Source organism: Lingula anatina, chromosome 8, assembly GCF_051362555.1.
Source record: "Lingula anatina isolate TDL-2025a chromosome 8, LinAna3.0, whole genome shotgun sequence".
NCBI classification, from domain to species: domain Eukaryota; kingdom Metazoa; phylum Brachiopoda; class Lingulata; order Lingulida; family Lingulidae; genus Lingula; species Lingula anatina.
The window spans coordinates 16166028-16193989 of NC_141774.1; the positions used below are offsets into that span (position 1 = coordinate 16166028).

The 27962-nt window shown below is 36.3% G+C and overlaps 1 protein-coding gene across 1 annotated transcript; it reads left to right on the forward strand.

Moving 5' to 3' along the window:
* The first annotated feature begins 2942 nt into the window (after window positions 1-2942).
* LOC106157489 (uncharacterized) lies at window positions 2943-27907 on the forward strand. Its single transcript, XM_087019476.1, has 10 exons — window positions 2943-3446; window positions 7001-7390; window positions 7697-7833; window positions 8445-8505; window positions 9072-9392; window positions 17676-17816; window positions 18186-18356; window positions 26252-26425; window positions 26992-27156; window positions 27351-27907. Exons 1-10 carry the CDS (start codon window positions 3305-3307, stop codon window positions 27389-27391), a joined length of 1743 nt encoding a protein of 580 aa, XP_086875602.1. The 5' UTR covers window positions 2943-3304; the 3' UTR covers window positions 27392-27907.
* The last annotated feature ends 55 nt before the right edge of the window (window positions 27908-27962 follow it).

Sequence of the window (27962 nt, forward strand, 5' to 3'; positions counted from 1 at the left end):
TTGGACCAAAGTTAGTTCGTAATTTATCATAACATGTCTTTATTTATTTATTTATTTATTTATTTATTTATTTATTTATTTATTTGAATAATATTTATTTAATGAATAGCATTTGACTAACTTCACCTTAAGCTGCTACTATATTATCGGTAAAAGTTGAATTCAAAGAATAATGATATTTTGGTATACCGAAACTTCAGTGAGGTTAAAATTGCATCTTAGCACAGCGACCGTACCTACCTGTTATTGACGTGATGCCCAGCATAGTCCATTAATTAGTAGGCCTACTCCTGATGTGATAGGTCGATAGGGCCTACATAAATACAAGTACGAAAACTGCGTGATGTAATGAAACATTTCAGAATACTCAGTATATAGCCTAACATTAAAAAGACGCCGCGAAGTGTCGTCGCCCGTCTATCAACTTATCAATTTTGTATGGCCTTAGCAAACAAATTCTACTTTACATTTCTACATGTAGAAATGCCCACATAGTAAATAAACTGCAGTGAATTTTCAACTATTATACTGACTAATGGGTCTGAATTACGTCTAATTGGACTTTTTATCGGCTATAAAACAGACATCTTAATTAAGAGTAAATTGATAAGCAGGCGTTGGCTCCCACTACCCCATGTGACTCACAGTACGTCTTCCCTTCTTTAAACAGCATAATTACTTTTTTTAGTATTTAATCTGATGTTCACGACTACAAATTTGAAAGCATACTTCCATTACTAGTACATATAATTTTATAGTGGGAACTGGAGATTCTGTCCCCTGTCTAGCTACAGTATATGATAATGGAGATAGATTTCTGTGCCTTCCCCCATCCCTATATTGCGTATCGCCTCACTTTACTAAACCGGGGAATTATATCGTAGATTAATTCCCTGATACATGTAGAATTCACTGACTAAACCCACCACTGCTACTGCTGCTACTACTATTAATACTACTTCTTCTACAAATACCGGTGCCATTACGCTTTAGATATGTTTTAATAAAGTGAAGATGAGTAGAAAGTTTAAAGACCAAGGTCCTCTATAAAACGAGCCTCATGAGGCTTTCAGTGGACATGTAATCACACATTTATCCCGAATCAGAGTGGGCCAAAATTTCGGTTCATTATAATTACGGCCAGATTTCGGTCTAAGTTAAATTTCATTGTGGAAGCGGTCTTGACACTCTCCTAAACACCAAAAAGCATTGTTTTACCCGTAATATGTTAAACAGGTGCGTGGATTGCTTAGTCTTTATAAGCGAATGAAAAGTCACTGCGCTCAAAATGTTACTGTTTTGTTAATTACTTGACAAAGATGTCACGTTCCGTTCACGTGCACGGGTGTTTTATTAGCTGAAAATAATTTGACTTTGAAAATTATTTAAAGGACCCAGACAGACCTTCATTGATGCAAATTGGTGCATTCTGTTGCATAATCATCATTTTAAATGGATACCTTGAACATCTGTAAGAAATTTAATTTCCCTAAAAATGTAGGATTTAGACTGAGCACCGGAAAACTTGAGAGATACAAAGAGAGAGAGAAACTTCAGATACAAAGAGAGAGAGAGAAAAAGAAAGAAAGAAACGGGGGCAACTACAGATAGTATATATATATATTAATATGAATCTATATCACTATTATCATATATATATATATAGAGAGAGAGAGAGAGAGAGAGAGAGAGAGAGAGAGAGAGAGAGGGAGGGAGGGAGGGTGTAGGATGCTGTGATAACCGCTCCCTTTTTTAATTTGCAGTCTTTTGATAATAAAAGCTCGTCATCTCCCATTGAACTGTTTACCTTAGTCTTTATTGCTGGTCTTTTTGGCCAAATGCAAACATTTTTCAGGTCAAGGGTCAGCCATTTTGTCACTGAGTACACCATGGAACATTTAAGTAACATATCGGTAAGTACTTAGATTTTAACTGTGTGACATTTACACAAGAGAAATGCCGAGATTCTGCCATGCTCAAAGAAAAATGTGATTAAAATTCGAATGAAGAGTGTGAATTTTTATTGCTCAGTAGGAGGATGCGCAGTAACATTACAATGTTGTTAAGAAAATGTTAAACTTAATTATGTCATGTTTTTATACAGTCGTTTTACTAGGGTAGTGCACGAAGTCTTAATCACCTGCAACATTGATTTTAAAAGAAAAAACAACAATAATAATAATTAATTTTCTTAAACAAACTTGCACGAAACTGTAATTAATATAAGAATGTTAAAATTAACGATTTAGACACCATTAAAACAATCAAATGTGGAAATGTGGAGAATGAAATGGTAATGTGTTTTTTAATCGCAGGTTAGAATTTAAATTCGACGACGTTTGAATAAAATAGCTCATATATCAAGTGTTACATTTGTACTGTCAGTGCACATTTAACCCTGGGTAGAAATGTACAGAGATACAGAGGAAGGAACGGGTGTACGTCCCCCTCCCCCCACCCCCTACACACACTTTCAGCTCCAACTTAAAAGATAAATGACCGTAGCAAAAACTGCTTGAAAGTATTCTTTCAATTTTTCCTTAATCATTTTCCTTAATTTTCGCACAGACATCAGCAGATACTTGATGTCCAAGCAAAGCTTTAATTTCCAGAGGACAAAGTTTTAATGAACGTGTGACGTTTTTCAAACCACGACCACAAATTCTTTATCTGAAGTGCAAGCATAATTCAAATATTTCTGCCTAAGTTTGCATTCCTTTAATTTGTATCTCGGTAACGATGGACTTTTCTCAACCAAAGTCCAATTGCAAACTACCTGTACCTGGACATCCGCAACAAATTAAAACCAAACTTCTGTATGCGGAAATACATTCCCATTTATTTTTCGGTGATAGGTTACGTCGCCCATCTGTACGCATGGGCGATGGTATGCGCAGGCGCTATTTTTATTCGGGTAGGTGTCGTCTGCGCTTAATGTGCCATCACCACACTAGCGAGAAACACCTCCGTCTGTCAAACTCGAGCAGACGACACCAAAAAATCGAGCAGGCGATTCCGTAGCTCGACTAGACACAAATAAATAACAACAAAATTTGAGTGGAAGGTTTAAAAAGAGCACGAGAAAGGGAGCAGATGGCATTAAATTACAAGCGACATCATTAAGTTGAGATAAGGGTATTCACAGCTCGAGCCAAAGACGCCACAAACTTCTGCAGATGCGTTCAAGAACAGTCGGAAAACACCATTAAGTAACTAGAGTAGAAGACTTAAAAAAATTGAGCAAACGACATCAAAAAAATAAAGCAGACGACATCTACAACTTCAACAGACAACTTTAGTCAAAATGGAGCAAAAATTGCTTGTTTTTCTCATGACGGTAGTGTTATCACTATTATCACAGCAGAAGACAGTTTCAGCATTGCCGATGGATATTATGGAGCAGCCACAAGATGACATTTCTGAGGAAGAACTGGAACGATTGAGAAGTAGGTACCACTAACTAAGAATTTAACTTAAAATACAAAGTGAGCAATTCATTGTTTTCGTTCATCAAAAAAGAAGAAAGAAAAAATTTGAATCGAGGCGAACTTTTGACCACTCTTAAAATTGTTTTGGGCTTACAGCTTTCCTCGTTATCCCTCCCATTGATTATATTGTGCATAGCATTTAATTTATATATAGTGATTGGTACAGCCGTATATGGCTGTAATGGCTCATCTAAGTCAAATTATGAAAACCAACTGCATTTATCTATACAAAATAGTCCTTGCATGGCTAAACCGTACAGCAAAAAGATACCAATTATTTCATTTGCGGTGTCATACATTCCTACCTTAATTAACTTTCATTGCACGTTATTTGCAAAGCGTTTCATAAAATATTTTCCACGACTGTGAAGATACATGATGGTTTCCTGTCTCGGTCTGCTTCATCTTCATCTTGCAACGTCCTTAAACACAGCCGTTTATTAGACCACCTGGTAGGTCTTTACACACAAGCGACATATATTAACTTCAATATAAAGCAAATTTCCTTAAAAATTCGTTCGTCATAGGCGGTTATTTTTTTTTATTTCAACATCTCTCCCTCTTTTGCATATGAATCAGAATTTGGTGTGGAGTATAAACACAGCATTTCAAATGGGTATTTTATAATAATATTTTTTTCGGACTCAAATGTCGTGATTAACAGAGCAGAGACCATCAAATCATTTTGAAATCAGTGCGCATTCTGTTTATGTATGTTGTGTACAATGACACCACTAACGACTATATCAATTGAATAAATGATCGTTACAATTTTTTGGTAAATTTGCTATCTTTTTATAGAAAACATGTCGGCCATACAGTATTGCTTGAGTTGTCGGTGACATTAAAAAGATTGTATATAATTATAATTCCAAATAGCAATGTGAAATTTGAGAATATATTTGGCGGAACATCTTGGACAATGATTTCAGTGCTGTTGACTTTGAAAGTAGGGGTCGCAACTTTCCTCCCGTTCAATCAAAATTTATTACTTTTCCTTCGGTCAGTGTTTGGATGGAAACGGTACCCAGGCAGTAAGAATTACCAAACTGCATGTATTGTTCTATTGTAACAGATTTCTCAAGCATTACCCTCAGATTAAGGTCCTTCATTTTACTTTATGCTATGAGAGAGATGTTACTTAAGCCGATGTCTGTATTTCCGTAGGTAGCAAAGGAAAAATGGTATCAGCCTCGATATCACTAAAATCTAGACAAGGATTAGATATCAGAACAGAACACGTTTGTCAACCATCTGGTAAAAACAGACATTAAAGTGTCATATGTCATATTAAGCTTATTCACAGGACAGTTCATATATTATTCTCCGTCAAGGTGTAGCGACAAACGTGAGAGGCTTGAAGGAAAAACTGCATTTACTCACCAAGGTAAAAAATTAAGCAACTCATTGCGCCCAATTAAATATCTAAATAATTAGTTGAGAGATTACCAGCACCATTCACCTAAGGGTTGGGGTGGTTAAACACCCTATAAAAATACCTGAACATGCTCACCACAACGACAAATTTGAAAGTCAGCAGAAAAACATCAACATTTATATGTTGGAGAGTGGGGTTGAAATGATTATTGGAATTCCTCCCATCTTCCCCAAGGTGAGGGGCACAAGGGGTGCAGAGTGCGGCTGTAGCATTTACAACACTCCCAGACTGTTAAATTATACAACAGCATCGTACCGACCACCTTCAGGCACCCCTGACTAACGGGCACCTTTCCAGTGGGGAAGAAATTGTCAGTGCACTATTCTCGCTCTCTGAGTCTCTCTCTCTCTCGCGCTCTCATAAATAAAATAAGCCGTCTAGATATACAGGCATTGTGACAACGGGACATACAGATAATACAAAGAAAGTAAGCCAGCCAATTTAAGGCATTAACGGTAGAGATTCATCTTTACATACATGTAGGTGGATTACGCAGATTATACAGACTACAGAGAATATACATGTAGTCTTTTCCATATGAATACAAACTTAGTGGGCCAACAAAAGTTTAAAACTTTATTTAGGAAAGTAGTCCCCATATGTATTAGGCAGAATATGCCATCCCAAGCTTTCCTGCATATACAATTCAAAATTATTGGATATAGAACATTTGTGTACAAAAGGTCTATGACCTGACAATAGAATATTATAAAAATAACATTTGGTGATATATATCGAATAATTTTAAAGTCAGCTAGCTGTACACCTTCAACATTAAAGACTGCGAGATATGTACAGACATGTAGTACTGAAAGGTGTAGATGAAGCCTGTTTTGAATACAAATGTACTGACTCAGACTGCATAGAGATTTTTGTCTGTTTGCACACTTCTGCAGATGACTTTTTTGGCAGTGAGCAGTATTTCGATCTTTCTTTGAAACATGATTTTGCAATATGGACACAAAATGAGACAGAAATGGCTAGGACACAAATAATAAAACCGGGTACCTACCTGTACATATAGAAAAACACTCTTATCATGTACATATAAAATCTTGTACTTATACATGTAAATAATTTACAAATACATACCCTTAGCAAATGGAAATTTTGCAGCAATATTGACCGATAAACATTTTTAACAATCAGTTAACAGTGGTGGTAGTTAAAAGTATTGAACTTGCCAAAAAGAAATAAAACCGTAGCTTATACTGGGGTGAAACATATTCGCCTGCAAGAGCAGTATAGATGTTGGACGTGTATCTAAACCATCATTTTCTTCTACATTTTGGGCATTTTGTCACCACGGGAGTACCAATGGTAGTACAGTTTGTCACCCAGGAGGTACATTTGCCTCTATAATGACAAACTTGAGGAATGAGTGGGGTTTTAACGTACACCACAGTCCAAAATTAACAAAACTATGGTTTTGTGGCCAAATTGTGGTTAAAATATTGCGATGTGGTAAACCTCTGCTCAGTAAACCACTTCAACTATAATAACATATTCCAAACACTTTCGTGCCAATTAATTTTGCATGTAGAATTCACCGTTTGCCACATCGCTTTTGAAAAATTCTACACCATTTACACCCTAAAATCTGCTCATATATTTACACACTGTATGATACCATTTGTGCTTCAAAGCATAACTCTGCCAAAGATCCAAAACCTTAAAAATCGCCTTACACCCGCACCCCCGAAATAAAGTATGAATTTAATAACAATAAATAATAAAGAAAGCAAAGAAAGAGACAATCGCTTAATTGTACGTGGATTGAGGCATTCTCATCCATCCTCATAGTTGGGTTTAACCTCCTTGTTTATTCTATAATGATAAAAAGTTTTTTCAGTGTTTGGAATTTTTGCGGAATGCTCGTGATTTAGCATGTGTTGTTTCTTAGGAGGATAAGCGTAATTGTGTATCCATTACTTCCGGGGCTCACATCGACGAATCGATGAAGGGTCGACACGTCATGCCTCATGGTTAAAGCAAAAAAAAATTGCTGTCCTTATTAGCATTTTATATATGGATAAATATTTTCATTTTTCATGTTTTTTTTTTCAAATTCTAGACTGCAAAATCGATATGTGTTTCGCAGTGGATTCGTCTCGCAGTCTGGGCGTGCCTGGACTACAAGATGAGATCAACTTCGCCAAAATGGTCATCGACCAAATAGGGGGCTTCGGAGAGGCGGTGGATGCGCGTTACGCCACCGTCGTCTTCTCCACCAACGTGTCGGTCCACTTCGACTTTAACGTCAACCAAAGCGTCCCAGAGTTGCGCAAGGGACTGGATGCCCTGCCGTTCTTCAGGGGCCGTACCAATATCCCCGACGCCATGATGGCCTGCTGGGACTTATTAACGAACCCTCTGAAAGGGTCCAGAGAAGACGGTTTTGCTAATGCCAACAGTACGCTCTTTAAAGTAGCCCTTGTGCTGACCGATGGAGTTTCTAACGAAGGTAAATGTCGGTTTGACAGGAATGGTAGTCCTAGGAATGGAAGTTCGAGGTCCTATATGATTAGTACAGGTTAGGGTTAGTTGGAGTATTGGGGTTAGTATAAGGGACGAATGTCACCTGTACAAAGTAATGGGGAACTGACTACGGATCCTGGCGACTACATTCCCTGTCACACCGGGTGTCTTAAAAAAGAAAGACTATTAAACCAACCAAAATGTAGCAGTAATCCGTCAATTTTATGTTTTACCAGATATGAGATCACTATCTGTGGCAATTTTAAAGTCCCTATATCTACTAACATCACAGGGAATGTGTCCATCGTCACAGCCGCAAACTACATGAGAGCGGACAATATCCAGAACATAGCTGTTGGTGCCGGGGGCGGTGTCATCAGATCCCAACTCCTTGAGATCACTGACGGTGATGAAAGATACGTCTTCCAGGTAGGTTATGCACTACAGTAGTATGTGTTACTATTAGCTGCAGTTCTTCCGCTGTGTAAGGGTACCCTGTTTTTTACAACAGTAAGAAATAGCCCGTAATTAACTCGATTTGTTGCTTTATTAAGTGGACTTAAAGTTTCTATCCTTAGTTGAAATATAACTTTTTTGCGTTAAGAGTACAATTGAACATATAACTGAAGCCTGTGTAACGTGACAGAGAGTCCCTCAAGAAAGAGAGTCCGCTGTCCATTCATTTGCACAGGTAAGCCTTGCCCTAGATTTTGACCCACTTAGCTCAGGCTAACCCTAACCTGTATAACTAAATGGAGGGCGGACGTTCAGTTACACGGATCCTCAGTTTCGTTACACCTGTGGTAAGAAACTGAGGGTTGAGGTCACAGTGTCTGCCCTCCATTGCATTCACGCAGGTTGGGGTTAGCATGACGCAAATGGGTCAAAATCTCAGACGGGGCTTACCAGGACAAAACAATGGCAACTGGATCCTGTATGAAAGGGTACTCTTTCGTAGATGGCATGGGGGGAATGCCGTCTCCCATTCCATTGTGCATGTACTTTCGTTCTCATGTCTACCTATTATTTTCTCAAAACAGGTCCAAGACTTGGGCAGCTTGAGTGAGATTGTCGGGGATATTGGACTGACTGCCTGTCAAGGTGAATGAAAATAGGCCACTGTATATGTGGACCTGATTCACCTTTATACAAATATTATAGCTTATATATTATAGTACAAATCTTGGGGGCATTTTCCTGTCCAGTTTTAAAATATGGTAGAAGCACACTGTAGATATATATTGTAAATTTATAGCGTATATCCTTGAAATGCTGAAGTGCAAGATAGTGTAATACTTGTAAAAGAGTGTAATACTTGTAAAGATTCAATTTTGATTTTTTTCTGGTCAAACAGAGTGTCATAATGAAATATAATTACCAAGGTTTTACAAGGCGTTTCTCTTAGGCTCTGTTCTCACAACTTTTAGATCGATCTATCACCGCGGGGAGTCTCACTAGATTACTGTCAGATAATCCGCCTTAAGTGTCCGTCCCCGCCTACTACAAGCAGAAAGGGATAATTAACTTTCATGTCCGCCCGGCTGACAGCTATTTAGCGTGAACCCCCAGGGAGTTAGGTCGATCCAATGTAGGTCGATCTAATCTATGAGAATGGGGTGTTACTTTACCTACATTAATGACCACAGTATATTTATCTCTTATTCCAGTTGTAAGTACCACTACGACTACTACGACCACGACTACAACTACCACTCCAACTACTACAACAACACCTACAACCACGACCACGCCTACAACAACCACGACCACACCCACTACAACCACGACCACGCCTACTACAACCACGACCACACCCACTACAACCACAACCACGCCTACCACAACTACAACAACTCCAACGACGACAACTACCACGCCTACAACAACTACGACTACGCCCACTACAACCACGACCACGCCTACTACAACTACGACAACTCCAACGACGACAACGACCACACCCACGACTACCCCTACCACACCAGAAGGTAAATATAAGCTTTCGCAAATGTACTGTAATATCTATTGCTTTAGCATGGATGAGGATTGGCTTGCAGAGTTTTTGGACATGAAGATGTTACGATACAATGAAAAGATTATTTTTTGAATTTTCTGCATGGAAGTGGACATTTTGTGCGTGGTTATTGTGGCAAAAAAAGAATTTTTATCTTCTTTAGTTTACAAATAATCGTCATGATGCCGAATGATTCTTTAAAAACAGGTCTTTCTTAATTTTTATCGATAAGTGTATATTGAATCCTACTGTTTGCTTCTTGAAGTTCTCAACTGAATTATCAAATGCACTTAAATAGTAACACATACCTTTGGTTTACAAATTACGCAATGTCAGATTCTTAACCACTTTAAGTTTGCATTAAAACTTTGCAATCCATCATTTGTATGGCTTGGGCTTATTCCGTCAACAAAAGCAAACTCCTCATTCCACCTCGGTCTCTAGACAAATCTCCGTGCCATTTGAGATACCAGGGGGCTGTTAAGTATAAGGTCCCATTCCCTTAGACACAGTCGGTCTAAGTAAATCGTTCCAACTCTGCTGGGACCCTTGCTGAATGTAATCAGTTTAACGGAAGAACACAACTCCTCCTTGAGTTTAGTGAAATACAGCAAAGCTGGTGATTCTACAAGTGCATATATATCTCTTATTCCAGTTGTAAGCACTACTACGACTACTACGACCACGACTACAACTACCACTCCAACTACTACAACAACACCTACAACCACAACCACGCCTACATATATATATATTGTTATTACACCAATTACACCAAGTATTACACCAATATATATATATATATATATATATATATATATATATATATATATATATATATATATATATATATATATATATATATATATATATATATATATATATATTGGAAACAAAAGGAGACGTACGTGTTATTTAGTTAAACTGTTTGCACTCAGCGAGAGTACCCGGATCGATGGTGTCTAAGGGGTCTTAGCCTTTAAGCCTTTAAATGGACCTTAACTTTCTGACCAAAGCTTTGATCTAATCCATGTTAAGGTAGCCCCTCTGTAGTTTACTTCATAAAGATCGCACTGGTCAGACTTCTTGCTATAAGCAGTCATGACAAACCACTTAAGTGGATAACAATTGAATTATCTCGGGTCAATAAGATTGGAACAAAAATTTTGGTCTGTACGTTAAGACCAATTTTTCGGCTTAAGTTCATTTTGAAAACAAGGTAAAGAGGCATTAGGCCACACTTTTTTATTTTTATGGATGACATCCTCTGGGGACCCCAAAATCGGCGCGAGCGGGCGAAAAAAAAAAAACAGTCAAAAAAAAACCGCTTAAGAAAAGTTATGTTTTCAGTACACAGCTGGAAACACTAATTTACCACAGAAACACGTATCAAACTAACAACATGTCTTTATCCATGCTCTCAAAATATTAAAGCATTGTGAATAGGGCCTACTTCGTAGAAAGGTAAAAAGTCATGAATATATATAGGCCTATATGTGCTGCATATTACCAAATCTATTTAAGGTTATTTCATGCATTCTGTTGGTATAGCAATCAATAAAACAAATATCAAATAAACAGCGTGTCTTTATTTGTACTCTCAGAAAATTTAAGCATTGTGAACACTTCACAAAATTGTTAAAAAATGAAGCAAAGATAGGCCTATGCTTCCTACTACCAAATCTAAAAAAGGTAATTTCGGTCGATGCCATTTAGTCTACTTCGACTCACACGTAGCAGCCAACTATCGGGTGGCCTGTCTGACCTTCAGTCCACCAAATACCACGACGCTCTTGTCGACCCTTTTTTCGCTACAAAAAAAACCTGGTAAGCCTATGTGCTGCTTTGGACAGAATGTCACTGAAATTTTCCGGGCGATGATCGCTGGCCAGAATGTCACTGAAATTTTCCGGGCGATGATCGCTGGCCGCGGCCAGCCTTTCGTATAATTGTAAAAATGTGATATCTCCATGTCCAATATCAATGGCAAACCAATCCAAAACGACGGCCCCCGTTCTCTTTATGACTTTAATTGTCGTGTATTTTGAAATTAATGCTAGAGATGAATTTGACGGCAAAGCGGCCATATTTCCACGTGGTGATAATACGCATGCGCAGAAAGCTCATTTTCCGACTTCCTTTTTTTTTTTTTTTTGGAGAACGGACGAAAATCGGTGCGCGCGCAGGATGTCATCCATAAAATTTAAAAAGTGTGGCCTTAGTTTAAAATGCAGACTAGCGGGAATAAGATAAATCTTTTTAGCGCAATGGTTTAAATGACTGTTCGTACTTAGCTGCTTAATGAAGAAACAGAAAAAAAAACAATTTAGTGTAAATAAGTCAAGGTTACGTAACAGCCACGCCAATTAATTACAACTTCTTAAGATTCCATTTGCACAGGTAAATTAAAGCTCATGGTGTTGCGTTAAGAGAGTCGTGACGAGGGTTTCAATACTCGTTCCAGTCAGAATCACGTTAGCATATTTAGGCAAGCAATTTGCAATTTCAAGTGCAACAATAAATAAACAGTAAAACAGCTGCATCAATTAGCATTGATAACACGTTGAATGTCTCAATTTCATTCTGATTCCTGTTTCCTTGCCACTTTTGGTGCACCCTAGTCAAAGATACATGCAATGAGACAGCCGACCAGCTGTTATATTGCCATAAATATCTCCCACTCTTGACTATTTTAATCACAACACTTTCAACTTAAATATGGCTTAATTGGTCTCCCGCTGCTTGGATGGTAACAGTGGAATGTGTCAATGTTCGTTTACCTGAATGCATCGCACTGGTCGAGACAAAAACCCATTACTTTTTAAAAACACCCGGTGCCAATTTCTCATAAAGTCTAATACCAGGCTTGGGGTTAGCATCTTTACCTTTTTAGACTACTAAGTTGCGTTTCACAAAGCACCGAATACGCCGCTTATTTTGTTTTGTCTATCTTTTTACTAAGAATTTAAAGCAAAATGTGGTTGTCTTTATTATGAATGGTACAGAAACGCCGGTGGCATTTGTGTTAATGGCCCAGTTTGGCATGTCATATACTTTTATTGAAGGCACCCAATGCTCTATAATTCTTAGATCAATGTCGCAAATCTGCGAAGCCGACTTTGGCAGTTCTTTGGTTATCCTTAGAACTCAGAAGTCATTTTGTGAAAGAGTCTCCCACCTCCCCGCGGCCGTTGACCTAGATACATAAATGAATCACTCTCCTATAAGAGCATAAGGTAATGGCAATTTAAACAGTTGTTACTATGGCATCCCGCTGGTTAGAGGCAGGAGCAGCAGTCATAAACATGCCACAAGTATATAGATAAAGTTGTTTTTTTATTCTAAATGGCAGGTGCTTTGGGAGATAAATGTAAACATTAGTTAAGGTGATGTACCGTGTAGCTATTTAGTCCCCGGTCACTTTAATAGCACACGCACGGCGAACGTGCGTGTGCCCCCGACAGTGTTAATGATAGGGGGATTACGATAGACAGCGCAAGTCGTTCACAGCGGGAGTCACTATCGCCGCTGTTAGGCCGGTAATTTAGTCTTTAACTTGACTAAACATGTTTCGCTTTGTAACTTGCGTCCTTCAGTCTTGCTGTTGCGGAAGCGCCGGCGAGAAATATCTCCACCTTGCCGATATTTATCCCGACTCCCGACTTGAAAAGTAAAATTGGTTTTGATTTTATCAAAGTCTTATTGTATCAGAAAACCTGCATATTTTCATACGTTAAGAGAATTATAGAAACTGTAAAAAAGCTACTCGTACATCAGGGATAGAAAACAAGACCTTGCAGCACTATAATCTATTACTCATCACCAGAAGTTCCTGTTTCACTTTTTTCTCCCAAATTACAAAGTCTGGTGACAACTGAAAGGTTTTAGCCATTATACCTCAGGGCAGTGAGAGAGTTGATTAAAAGTAATAAAATTATATATTTTGAAGAATTTTCCTAGCCTTCGGCAATTTCCGCAAAGCTTCGGCATGCGCGGCAATACAGATCTGTCGATATCGGTGTGAAAGTGTAATAGTACTGGTGGAATAACGGTTAACGTACGTCGTTGCAATCGTTGTAACCTACCCGACGGGAGTTCGTACCCCAAAGGTACTTTTGAAATTTTGGAATTATCATTATTATTGATATCTTTAAATATTAAAACAGTTGTGGCTAATTGTTTTTGCAACGAAAAGCAGAGTAGGGAGGATTGTTGTAATTGTTAAAGTTATTATGACTGGGGACATAAATTAGTATGCTAATCGCTTATCATGGTATAATGATTGATACGATGGGTATCAGATAGTTTTCATTTGATATAAACGACGAAATAGCGGCCTTCCAAAGATCTTTGCTGAATGTTTATAACGTAGGTACTATTATGCGCACAAATATTGATACATGACGCAAACGACATTTACTCATTTCGGTAATATTAATTTTAATTAAAAATAAATAAAATTAAATTGAAATTAAAATTAAAATTTGTCTAAACGTGCATATTACCATACACCGTGTTTAAAGGGTTCTCAACACTTTACATCCTAATACAGCTATGTCAATTTTCATGTTTGCTAGTTTATTTTGATTTGAGTGAGGACCGACCCTCTACTAGGACCGCAAATTATATATGAGTATTTTTCTTCAGTGCAAGAGACTGCATAATGAAAAATCAATCTGCAACTCTGGTATAGGATGGCCTTCTGTGTGTTATAATATACAAGTAGGGGCAGGGGTACAATTTTATAGTACAATAAGTCATTTATACATCTATTGATCTCATCGTCGGGTCATTGTTTACAATAGCGCTTTGTCGCTGTGCGTACCTTTTTGCATTTGAGTTAGACTCAGTCAGTAACAGCTGGTGATTTTGTCTCTTTTTTTTTTTTTTTTTTTTTGCGTTTCATTGACAATATTTTGGCCACCTAAGTAGGGAAATGTGGCTCTTTGTTTTGATATGACATTTCCATTGTTCCTTTGAACACGCAAAAGTCTTCACCAGGAAGCAGATAACACTTACGTCAACATTCTTACTTTGTAGTAACCATCCAGGGGGAAAAACAAAAGCCTCATTAGGTGTCGTCCTTCACACTGTAAAAGGTGTTAATTTCATGCTTCTATTGTTTGCCCATGAATCATTATGACGAAATTGTAGGGTTGCCAGATCACTCGCGCTCCATTCAATTCTCTTTTTCTGCCCTGCAGCCTGGGATGAGTGATACTTGACTGTCCTTTGTTTACATCTGGAGATTTTCTTTATAATTTGATCAGTGTGCATATTATAATATATTTTCAATCTGGAAAAATACGTGATAATGTAACGATTCTTATTTTACGGATAGATAATTACAAAAATTAATTTCAGATATAATACCCCCTATTTCAGCGCCTATTCCTGGCTGCGTTAATTATGGGGGGTTGGAAAGTAATCCGTTAGGACGCGGATGTGATGATAGCTACTCTTACCAACAGTACATCATCGATCAACTAAACTCAGCCACCTGAAGCAGAATAACCAACAAAAGACATATTGGACTACATCTGCCCTCTTGATGAAACATCTTATGTAAAAAAGGCGATGGCGGTCAAAAATACGTGCCTCGTGGTGTATTAAATGTTCATCGTATTTTTTCGTTCATTATTCTTATGACTTAAGCAACTTCACCTCCGTAACACCCTTTTTATTTATTTAAACCATTGTTAGACAAACCAAGGGTTTCACTCCAGATTTCACGATCGAACAAGTGATCATGAGGAGAGTGTAGCATGCTATAGTAAACTACCCCAAATATATACCCAACACCTCCAGGGTTTCACGATCGAGCAAGTGATCATGAGGAGAGAGTGTAGCAGAGAACTTCATTAATGGTCGTCATAATTGGTGGTTGCCTTGGGAAAATGAGTTACAGGATTACATAATACAGATACGTGATAACAAAAGATAAATACTAATTTTTTCCCTGATACAAAATCCCCTATTTCAGCGCTTATTCCTGACTGCGTTAATTACGGGGGATTAGAAAGTAATCTGTGAGGACGCAGGAGCGATGATTGCTACTCTTACCAACGGTAAATCACCGATTTACTTGACTCCGCTATTTCGAGCAAAATCACCACGAAAAGACAAATTAGACTACATTCGCCCTCTTATTATAACAAAGAATGTAAAAATTTGATGTCGGTCAAAGAAGAGGCCTAGGCTACGTGCTTCATGGTTTATTAGATAGGCCTATTCATAGGATTTTAGTTCATTATTATAGCTTTACCTCGCGAGACCCCTTTTATATATTTAAAACACAGCACCCCACAGGTTTGGCGATCATGAAGAAAGGGAGTGTAGCAAAGAACAGAACCTCATTAGGCCCCTAATGGTCGTAATAATTGGTGGTTGCATTGTAGGCCTAAAATTGTTCATTTTAGTCGACAAACTAAGCTAGAAGAAAGAACAGATCATTATCGCCTCTCTTTACTTAGGAACAATAACTGGCTAGATGCAGCATTTACAAGTTCTTTTATTTAGAAACTGCCGATCCTTTGTCTGGGACTGCCGTTCAACGCCGTTTAAATGACGTCCGAGAAACGGCGATAACGACAGAGACGTCCTCGAACATTTTTGGACTCAGTGAAAATAAAATAAAAATCCGTTAAGAAGTAGCCTTTTAATGTCCTGGCAAATAACTTTGCGATGGCTCAGGGAGTTCTAGAAAGAATGACAAGAAACGACATTAGGGTTAATAATAGACTTAAAACTATCAGAGTGTAGGCCTGTCTTAATTACTTCATTTCTAAGACTATCTTGTGATACGAGTCATGCTTCACTACAATAGAGGGGGTAGCAGTGGATGATTTAATACAGGGATACCATCGATAGTTTATCAATAGAAAATCGCGATCCTCAAATGTTTTTTTTTTAATTCATTAAATATAAACTGTTTTTTATCGTGCAATGGGTCTGGCATAGTTGTATTGACCTATCAGTTGGAAACACGTGGTTCGTCTACAATTGCAAATGGCGGAGGTGCCCTGGAAGTTATTGTCGTAAAATTAGCTGGATACGTGCACGTGAGAAAATTATTCATTAAATTCAGTTTTCAAGCGTCAGCTTAATCTGGTAAAATGCCAGACGAAAAAAATCATAGATAGAGCCTTATGACCCACTGTAGAATGATGCCAAATAATACATCAACGACGAAGTTTATCGGCAGATAAACGTGTTTCCATTCTCGGCTGACTGAGGAATGGTTTGAGAGAGCATTTAAAGAAGAGGCGGGCGAACCAATAGTGAGTAGGAAGTGTGCTGCAATCAAGACGAACAATACCGATCATAAGTGGACAACTAATAACCCCTAATTAAGCCCGGGTTACGCACTGCTGTGTTGACTCCTTGCTGGGGAGCGGTAGCGGCCTCCTACTGCTGTTAGTAATCACGCATTGTCTTCTAACTTGCGGCTTAGTTGACTCCTTGCTGGGACGGGCTAGCGGCCTCCTACTGCTGTGCGTAACACACATTGTCTTCTAACATGCGGCTACACGTCGGTTGCATTGTATTAATAAAGTAATACCTATTCATAAGGAAGGGGGCGGATGGTAATCTGACGAGTATTAAATCAGTTATCGTTTAAACGCGTACCAGTAGTCTTGTTTTTTATTGGCTATACGGTATATGTTTCAAATGTTAAGCAGGGTCCACGTATTGTCATATTGCTTGTCACTAAATCTGGATTTGCCCGGTTTTGACACATCCACAGCAATCACCCTCAAATCAGATCTGGAACCTTTTGGATACTTATCTCCCACCCAGACTGCTCAAGAAATAGTACTGTAGAGGAGTTCAGGCTTGAAATAAGGGTGAAAATAAATTTTATGATATAAAATGTTGGTATATATCATCGGAGAGCCTGATATATATTTTGAAGGCTTTTGGAGTTTGGTTTCCGTAACGTGCTAGAAACTTTAAGTTGCGGTTCAAAGTTCTTATGAATTCTTGAAACTTGGTATATGTTTATATCCATACTGTATATGCCAAAAGTTTCCACGTTTGTTTTCGACTCTTCAAAAACGTCTGTACTTTATGAAAGCATGTACATGTATTAATTAAGTATTTCTGTATAGTATAGTATAGTATAGTATAGTATAGTATAGTATAGTATAGTATAGTATGGTATGGTATGGTATGGTATGGTATGGTATGGTATGGTATGGTACGGTACGGTACAGTACAGTACAGTACAGTATAGTATAGTCCTCTATCTTTCCAGTATGTGAATGGACAAGATGGTCAGACTGTGACACCACGTGCGGATATGGTATACAGTCCAGGACATACGAGTGCTGCAGCACGTGCGAGCCAAGGATAGAAGTGAAGTCCTGTAAACTGACGGACTGTCCTATTCCATCGAGTAAGTTTGCATCTCTACCTTCAGTAGCCTTCAGTAAATTTGCTATATAAATAAATAATTAAATACATGAAAGAGGTATTTGTAAAGGTTCTGTTTATCAAATCGAAAAAAAATAATAAACCGCACTTTCGTTTGAAGAAGAGGGTCAATTTCAGGTATTTAAAAAATCATTTTGATCGTGATTGTGTTTCTAATCATGACTTTAAGCAACATAAAAATATATGTAACATTGAAAACATTTCATAAACTAAAACAGGTCATACTGGTCTCTGTGTTCAGTTTTTGCTATTTAAAAATCAATTGGAATATTATATTATATTATATTATATTATATTATATTATATTATATTATATTATATTATATTATAGTTGACGGTGGATGGAGTCCGTGGTCGGAATTCAGCGAGTGCACGAAGACATGTGGAGGGGGAGTTCAAGTCAGGTCAAGGTCTTGTAGTAACCCTGCGCCATCTGGTGGCGGCAAAGCGTGCCCTGACGTTGGTTATGAACTCAATCCATGTAACAAACAGGAATGCCCAGGTGATAAACTAAAAAGATAAATAGATAAATTTAACAGAACGTTCATTTTTATGTACAGACACAGATGTGTCTGTACATATAGCTATCATCTGCGTCTGTCGTCGCCGTCGCCGTCGTCGCCGTCGCCGTCGTCGCCGTCGTCGCCGTCGCCGTGCACTTTTACCGATAACACGATAAATGGAAAACTGTTTTTTCTTTTGGTATGAAACTTACAGAACTGATGAATATTCATAATACGCAGGTCAAGTTCGAAAATCAGCATGATCGGGTCACTTTTAGGGAATTTATGCTGTTTTTTCACTTTTTTCAGCATATATGCAGCACTGATAACACGATAAGTGGAAAACCATTTTACCTTTTGACTTGAAACTTACAAAACTGATGAATATTCATAATACGCAGGTCAAGTTCGAAAATCAGCATGATCGGGTCACTTTTAGGGAATTTATGCTGTTTTTTCACTTTTTTCAGCATATATGCAGCACCGATAACACGATAAGTGAAAAACCATTTTACCTTTTGGCTTGAAAGTTACAGAACTGATGAATATTCATAATACGCAGGTCAAGTTCGAAAATCAGCATGATCGGGTCATTTTTAGGGAATTTATGCTGTTTTTTCACTTTTTTCAACATATATGCAACCCCGATAACACGATAAGTGGAAAACCATCCTACCTTTTGGCTTGAAACTTACAAAACTGATTAATATTCATAATACACAGGTCAAGTTCGAAAATCAGCATGATTGGGTCATTTTTAGGGAATTTATGCTGTTTTTTCACTATTTTTCAGCATATATGCAGCACCGATAACACCATAAGTGGAAAACCAATTTACCTTTTGGCTTGAAACTTGTAGAACTGATAAATATTCATAATACGCAAGTCAAGTTCGAAAATCAGCATGATTCGATTATTGTTAGGGAATTTATGCTGTTTTTTCACTTTTTTCAGCATATATGCAGCACTGATAACACAATAAGTGGAAAACTGTTTTTTCATTTGGCTTGAAACTTACAGAACTAATGAATATTCATAATACACAGGGCAAGTTTGAAAATCAGCAAGATCGGGCAATTTTTATGGAAGTTATCCTGTTTTTTTTTTTTTTTTTCAATTTTTTCAGCACTTTTATAACACCGATAACATGATAAGTGTAAAAATGTTTTTCCTTTCCTTGGATTGAAATTTACAGAACTGGTGAATATTTATTATACGCAGGTCAAGTTTGAAAATTGGCATGATTGGACTATTTTTACAAAAGTAATGCTGTTTTTTTCCCTTTATTCAGCATACATGCAACACTGATAACGCATTTTAAGGAAAACCAATCAGCCTTTTGTCTTGCAACTCACAGGAGTGATCAATCTGACCAGTATACAGATCAAGTTTGAAAATAAGCTTGATCAGTTAAGTTTTGATGAAGTTATTAGCCTTTTTGTATATAAGTGGTTTTTCTTCAGATTTAATTCTTAAGCATGTTAACAGTCTCATAACGGTACTAATTGGATATGTTAAAGTGTTGTTTTAACATTTTCTGCTTCTTAACAATATTGTTAGTTGATTATATAAAAATGACGGTAAACCTATTATCCTGCATTGTGTAATAAAGTATCAAAAATGGAAAGGAACTCATCATTGCAGTTCGTCAGATTCAATCATTCAGTTTGTTCAGAATCTCCAAATGGAGCTAATTGGACATTATAAATTGTTCTATTGATATTTTTCCTATGTCAACAATTTTCCTAGTTGATCATTTAAAAATGACAGTTATGATGGTTTTATGTAAAAAAAGGTGTTGAAAATGGAAAGAAAATCATTTCAGTACAGTTATCTCTTGTTAACATTTTGGCATTTTGAAAGTGTGACCCTAACTTCCATGTCCTTGGAGACCTTTCCATATCATATTTTCTGAATATCCATGATACTTTTATTTTTTTATAAAAAATTTGATGGTCATTATGCTGTTAAGTATTATGTTATATTGCATGAAAGTTAAAGAAAACCCTATTTTGGACACTGCTGCCAGGATAGCGATTAAGGGAAAACCATGTTACTTATGATAATCAACCTTACTGAAAAGAGTGAAGTGCAGCTTGTGTTGGAAAACCATCGTAATTGTTTTCTGTTTTGAAAGCAATGCAGTACAGTGCTATTTGGTGCAATAAATGTATATGGATAGTAGGCAGTTAATTCAGGGTTATAAAATAATTTGCTTAATTGATTTTCAAGTTATTTCAGGGTTATAAAATAATTTGCTTAATTAATTTTCAAGTGGGTATTAAATGAGATTACATAAACACACATTGAGATTTCATTGTAAAGTCCCATCGGTTTAGCTTTCTTAACTGTGTCACATAATTAGGAATCGATGATTATTATGCAGGTAAATGTTATTTAATATGGAAAATAAGTTTACAAAAAAAAATTTGTGTAACGCTTACATTAATGCTAAAGATGAATAACAGTGCCTTATTATTCTCAAACTCAATAGGGTTATTCATATCATGTTAGTAATTGTACAGCTAGATTAAAAGTTTGAATAGCAGCTTTATTGGTATTTTTTGTTATGTTTTATTTTACATTTTCTTTTAATTTTTTTATGCTGTTTTTTCACTTTTTTCAACATATATGCAACATTAATAACACAATATAAGAAAAACAGCTTAGCCAATTGTCATTATACTCACAGGAGTGGTCAATCTTACAAAAATGCAGGTTGAGTTCGAAAATCAGTGTTATCGGGCCATTATTTTAGAAGTTGTACTGTTTTTTCAAATTTCCTCAGATTCAATTCTTAGGCATGTTAACAGTCTCATTATTGAACTAATAAGATACGTAAAAGTGTGTGTTTGATATTTCCTGCATCTTTACAACATTGTTAGTTGATTATGTAAAAATGATGGTAAACTTGTTATCATGTATTGTGTAATCAAGTGTCCAAAACGGAAATAAACTCATATCATTGCAGTTTGTCAGATTCAATCATCCACATCTGCCATGATGACCATGATGGGAAAACCGTGTTCATTATGATTGTCAAACTTTCAAAAAAGAAACACAGGACTAAAATGCAGCCCAAGTTGGAAAAGCAGTCTAATGGGCTTCTTTTTCTGGAAGTTATTCATTTTAGTGAAATATTCATTATCTTTTTGGCATATTCATTGTGGGACTCGGAGCTCCCATGGACATGAAGCCGGATGGTAATCAAATTTTCTACATGTTCATGCTATTTATAGTCAATAATCAAAAATTGGTGATAATTATTCTATAATTTATTATGTAATGTTACATCAAAATTGAAGAAACATGGGACTAAAATACAGCTTCAGTAGGCAATGCAGTCTGGTAATTTTTTCTGGCAGTTAAACAGTTTTTTTGTGAAAATTTAATTTTTCACATATTGGCATTTTCAAGGTGTGACTTTGAAGTTCTATGATCCTGAAGACCTTTGCTTGTCACATTTTCTGAATGTCCATGTTACTAATATTCTATTATTAAAAATTGATGGTCATTATGCTGTTAAACATTATGTAATATTGCATCAAAATTTGAAGAAACCCCTATTTTGGGCACTGCTCCCATGATGACCATTTAAGGAAAATCATGTCACTTACTGTTCTCAAACTTACAGGAAAGAAACATGGGACTAAAATACAGCTTCAGTAGGCAATGCAGTCTGTTTGGTAATTTTTTCTGGCAGTTAAACAGTTTTTTGTGAAAATTTAATTTTTCACATATTGGCATTTTCAAGGTGTGACTTTGAAGTTCTATGATCCTGAAGACCTTTGCTTGTCACATTTTCTGAATGTCCATGTTACTAATATTCTATTATTAAAAATTGATGGTCATTATGCTGTTAAACATTATGTAATATTGCATCAAAATTTGAAGAAACCCCTATTTTGGGCACTGCTCCCATGATGACCATTTAAGGAAAATCATGTCACTCACTGTTCTCAAACTTACAGGAAAGAAACATGGGACTAAAATACAGCTTCAGTAGGCAATGCAGTCTGGTAATTTTTTCTGGCAGTTAAACAGTTTTTTGTGAAAATTTAATTTTTCACATATTGGCATTTTCAAGGTGTGACTTTGAAGTTCTATGATCCTGAAGACCTTTGCTTGTCACATTTTCTGAATGTCCATGTTACTAATATTCTATTATTAAAAATTGATGGTCATTATGCTGTTAAACATTATGTAATATTGCATCAAAATTTGAAGAAACCCCTATTTTGGGCACTGCTCCCATGATGACCATTTAAGGAAAATCATGTCACTTACTGTTCTCAAACTTACAGGAAAGAAACATGGGACTAAAATACAGCTTCAGTAGGCAATGCAGTCTGTTTGGTAATTTTTTCTGGCAGTTAAACAGTTTTTTGTGAAAATTTAATTTTTCACATATTGGCATTTTCAAGGTGTGACTTTGAAGTTCTATGATCCTGAAGACCTTTGCTTGTCACATTTTCTGAATGTCCATGTTACTAATATTCTATTATTAAAAATTGATGGTCATTATGCTGTTAAACATTATGTAATATTGCATCAAAATTTGAAGAAACCCCTATTTTGGGCACTGCTCCCATGATGACCATTTAAGGAAAATCATGTCACTCACTGTTCTCAAACTTACAGGAAAGAAACATGGGACTAAAATACAGCTTCAGTAGGCAATGCAGTCTGGTAATTTTTTCTGGCAGTTAAACAGTTTTTTGTGAAAATTTAATTTTTCACATATTGGCATTTTCAAGGTGTGACTTTGAAGTTCTATGATCCTGAAGACCTTTGCTTGTCACATTTTCTGAATGTCCATGTTACTAATATTCTATTATTAAAAATTGATGGTCATTATGCTGTTAAACATTATGTAATATTGCATCAAAATTTGAAGAAACCCCTATTTTGGGCACTGCTCCCATGATGACCATTTAAGGAAAATCATGTCACTTACTGTTCTCAAACTTACAGGAAAGAAACATGGGACTAAAATACAGCTTCAGTAGGCAATGCAGTCTGTTTGGTAATTTTTTCTGGCAGTTAAACAGTTTTTTGTGAAAATTTAATTTTTCACATATTGGCATTTTCAAGGTGTGACTTTGAAGTTCTATGATCCTGAAGACCTTTGCTTGTCACATTTTCTGAATGTCCATGTTACTAATATTCTATTATTAAAAATTGATGGTCATTATGCTGTTAAACATTATGTAATATTGCATCAAAATTTGAAGAAACCCCTATTTTGGGCACTGCTCCCATGATGACCATTTAAGGAAAATCATGTCACTCACTGTTCTCAAACTTACAGGAAAGAAACATGGGACTAAAATACAGCTTCAGTAGGCAGTGCAGTCTGTTTGGTAATTTTTTCTGGCAGTTAAACAGTTTTTTGTGAAAATTTAATTTTTCACATATTGGCATTTTCAAGGTGTGACTTTGAAGTTCTATGATCCTGAAGACCTTTGCTTGTCACATTTTCTGAATGTCCATGTTACTAATATTCTATTATTAAAAATTGATGGTCATTATGCTGTTAAACATTATGTAATATTGCATCAAAATTTGAAGAAACCCCTATTTTGGGCACTGCTCCCATGATGAGCACTTAAGGAAAATCATGTCACTTACTGTTCTCAAACTTACAGGAAAGAAACATGGGACTAAAATACAGCTTCAGTAGGAAATTTAGTCTGTTTGGTAAATTTTTCTGGCAGTTAAACAGTTTTTTGTGAAAATTTAATTTTTCACATATTGGCATTTTCAAGGTGTGACTTAGAACCTCCACGGGCTTGAAGACCCATGCTAGTCACATTTTCTAAAAATCCATGATACGTATATATTATTATTAAAAATTGATGGTCATTATGCTGTTAAGCATTATGTAATGTTGCATCAAAATAGAAGAAAACACAATTTTTGGTGCTGCTGCCATGATGACCATTATGGGAAAACCGTGTTACTTATGACTGTCAAACTTTCAAAAAAGAAACACAGGACTAAAATGCAGCCTGAGTTGGAAAAGCAGTCTAATTGGCTTCTTTTTCTGGAAGTTGTACATTTTAGTGAAAAATTCATTATTATCGTGTTGGCATATTGATTGTGGGACTCGGAGCTCCCATGGACATGAAGCCGAATAGTAATCAAATTTTCTAAATGCCCATGCTATTTATAGTCAATAATAAAAAATTGGTGATAGTTATTATATAATTTATTATGTAATGTTACATCAAAATTGACAATAATCTTTTTGCACTGCTACTGCAAACATTATGAAAAGAAAACTGTGTTACTTATTATTATTTTTAACTTACAAGTATGATTTTTAGGATTGGCATGCAGTTCAAATTAGAAAGCCAGCTCAATTGGGTTATCTTTTATCATTGAATTCATGCAATTTTGTGTGAAATTTTCATTTTTCTCATTCTGGCACTTTCAAAGTATAAACTTGAACTCTGATGGGCCTGAAGCCTTATGCTTTTACTTTCGTTGGTGTTACCTGTTGTGCATAATTAAAATTTGATGTTGACTGTGCAGTTAAACATAATGTATTATTGCATCAGAATTGGTAGTCTCCTATTTTGTTCATTATTGTTATGTGCTTTTCTTAAGATGTGACTTATGGGCCTGAAAGATCTTTGAGAGGGTCAGTCTGTAAATTTCCCTTGGGTATCACTTAGCTAAGTTCAGAGTTATAAAGTCATTAATAGGCCATTAAATGAGATTACATAAAGCACACTTGTTGATATTTCCCTGTAAACTCCCAAAGGTTAAGCTCTCTGCTAGATTAATAATAAGTAAGCAGTGATAATTATGCAGGTAAATTTTGTTTAATATTGCAAATAAGTTTTTAATATATATGTGTGTGTGTGTGTGTGTGTGTGTGTGTGTGTGTCTATATATATATATATATATATCAAAAAAGTTGGAATGGCAGCATCATTGGAATTATATTTACCTCTGCCAAGGAGGTTATATTTTCACCCCTGTTTGTCTGTCATCAACATAACTCAAAAAGTTAAGGTCCGATTTTGATGAAATTTTCAGGAACTGTCAGAAGTGGGCAAGGAGGACAATGATTAGTTTTTGGTGGTGGTCCGGATCAATAATCAATCAATAATAATCAACAATTGCTGTCTTGGCAGAGGTCTGCACTCTTGGAGTGCTTTTCTAGTTTTGTTATGTTTTCCTTTTTAATTTTTTCTCAAACACTGGCATTTGTGACTTTAAACTCTCATCTGCCTGAGGCTCTGCACATTTTCTATATTTCCACATAAGCAGCTGTATTGTTTTTTTTGTCTTTAAACATTATGTAATATTATTTTATGCACTGTCATCATTTTTCAAATATTGAGACTTTCATCATGAGAATTTGAACTCTCATGGTCCTGAAACTGTAATCTTACTGAAGGGGTGGATTGAGACCATCTTCTGGGTCTTCCGGAAGACGGTCAGGTTATTAAGTTTATATTGACTGGTATTTATTTTTTTCTGTTGGAAGACCATAAAAATGGAGGATGGATCAACATAGATACTTTGGAATACTGTCAGAAAATATCTCTGGGTTCGCTCCTGTTATTGACGATGGTACCTGTTGTGCATGATTAAAATTCAGTGTTGACTGACAGTGCTATTATAAGCATTATTTATTATAGCATCAAAATTGACAAAATGACCTATTTTGCATCTTTATTTTCTGTTTTTTGTCTGTACATTTGACAGCTTTGCTGCCTTGTTTTTCTTCATTTAACTGTATATTAGCTTTATTCCATTTAATTACTCTCATTTATTTATTTTCAGTTATTGGTTTATTTATCTTTCTATTAATTTTTGTTGATGCTTATGCTGTACAATGTCATGAAATGTTAAATAATCAGTTTAAAACATTTTCCAGTAAATGGGAATTGGGGCGAATGGTCATGCTGTTGGACAGAGTGCAGCGCCAGCTGTGGTTCGGGAACGCGATCACGCAGACGACAGTGCAACAATCCAGCGCCATCTGGTGGAGGAAGCGATTGTGTTGGTTCAGATGTTATGACAGAGACATGCAGCGAGATGTCTTGTGGTGGTAACTTTATTTATGAATGTATATGGAATTTGTAAGTAACAGATTTGCATAGATTAACAAGCACATGAAGTGTATCTTATTGCATGAATTCACTGGTTCTTCGACAAACTGAAGGGGTCTCATCAAGAAATATAAGGGATGGAAACCATTTTATTTTCCATTTTATTATTTTTATTTATAGTAAATGGAAATTGAGACGCAAAGGGTTCAACACAACCCTCCATTACTCCATTTCAGTTTTCATCACGTACCGAGTCTATGGAAGAGATACCGTCTAAGACTGACTCTGTGTATTATTCACAGAGTTTCAAATTAAAACAAATACTCCATATTTGTAGCTAATTCAGGATATCGAAAAGGGGTGACAAACAGCAAAATCCCTTTTTAAATTCAATGAAAATGATAAGAAGAAGAACTATATGCCTTTTTAACCAAATTCTTTTCATGTGTTGCAATGGGCCTTTCTTATTTGCGAATGCCGGATATATAGAAGAAGTAATAAAAATTAAATAGTACATAAAATGTTTTTTCTACCTTCCTCTCAAATCTACTTTCTCGTGTTGTAGTGGACGGCGGATGGTCAACATGGGGTCAGTGGTCAGGTTGTCACCAAGGAACATGTGCCAAGACGCGCAAGCGCGCCTGTGATAACCCAGCGCCATCTAACGGCGGAGAGCCGTGTCCCGGTGTCAGCTGGCAATTCAAATATTGCCACGCGTTGTGTTGTATGGGTATGTGTAAATGAACTTAATTACAACCTCAATCCCGCACGATTCAGTGTCTTTTGCTCAGGTGCCTTTCAGTACATGTTAAAATTGACAAACCAAGGCCTACTAGGTTCTTTTACTGAACAAACATTTCCAATATCCCTTTTTCTTTACACATTGTAAATTATTATTGCAGATTGTGTCTTTTCTTGTTACAGGAGGTGTCGAATATCACACCAGATATGATATACATTGCTAAGCAGAAATGTGACAGCAGTACATACATAGATCCCACGTTGGGGATAACGACGCAATTTTGAAAAAAAAGTCACATCATGTTTATGGTCTTTTTGGCGCGAAAATTTGGAAATATTTTACTCGGTGTGGTTTGAGATCTTTTTTCAAAAAGGACATTTTGCCAATATTCGTTATGTAATTTTGACATTTTTTTTACTGCAAGAGGAGCAAGAGGAACTCCTTTTTAGCTGACTTTCTGCATTTCCTTCTTCTGGAACCAATTAGATGATGCTATACAATGGTTCATCTAGATATTTATAAACTTTTAATCTTGAACAAGAAAAAATCTTAAGAATTACTTACGACGACCAGGTTTGAATGTGAATTTTTCTTAATCAATTATGGAAATTTACAAACCAGTGCAAAAAGGAGCATTTGATCAAGCAAGCTTTACGCTTTTTATTGTGATTCTGTATATTTGTAAAAAAAGGGTTTCTTTTAATAAAAACAGTTATTTAGTAGAGCAATGCCAGTCTTGACTTCCGTGAATACTGCTTCATGCTGCTTCATGCTAAGATATATCATTTTAGGTC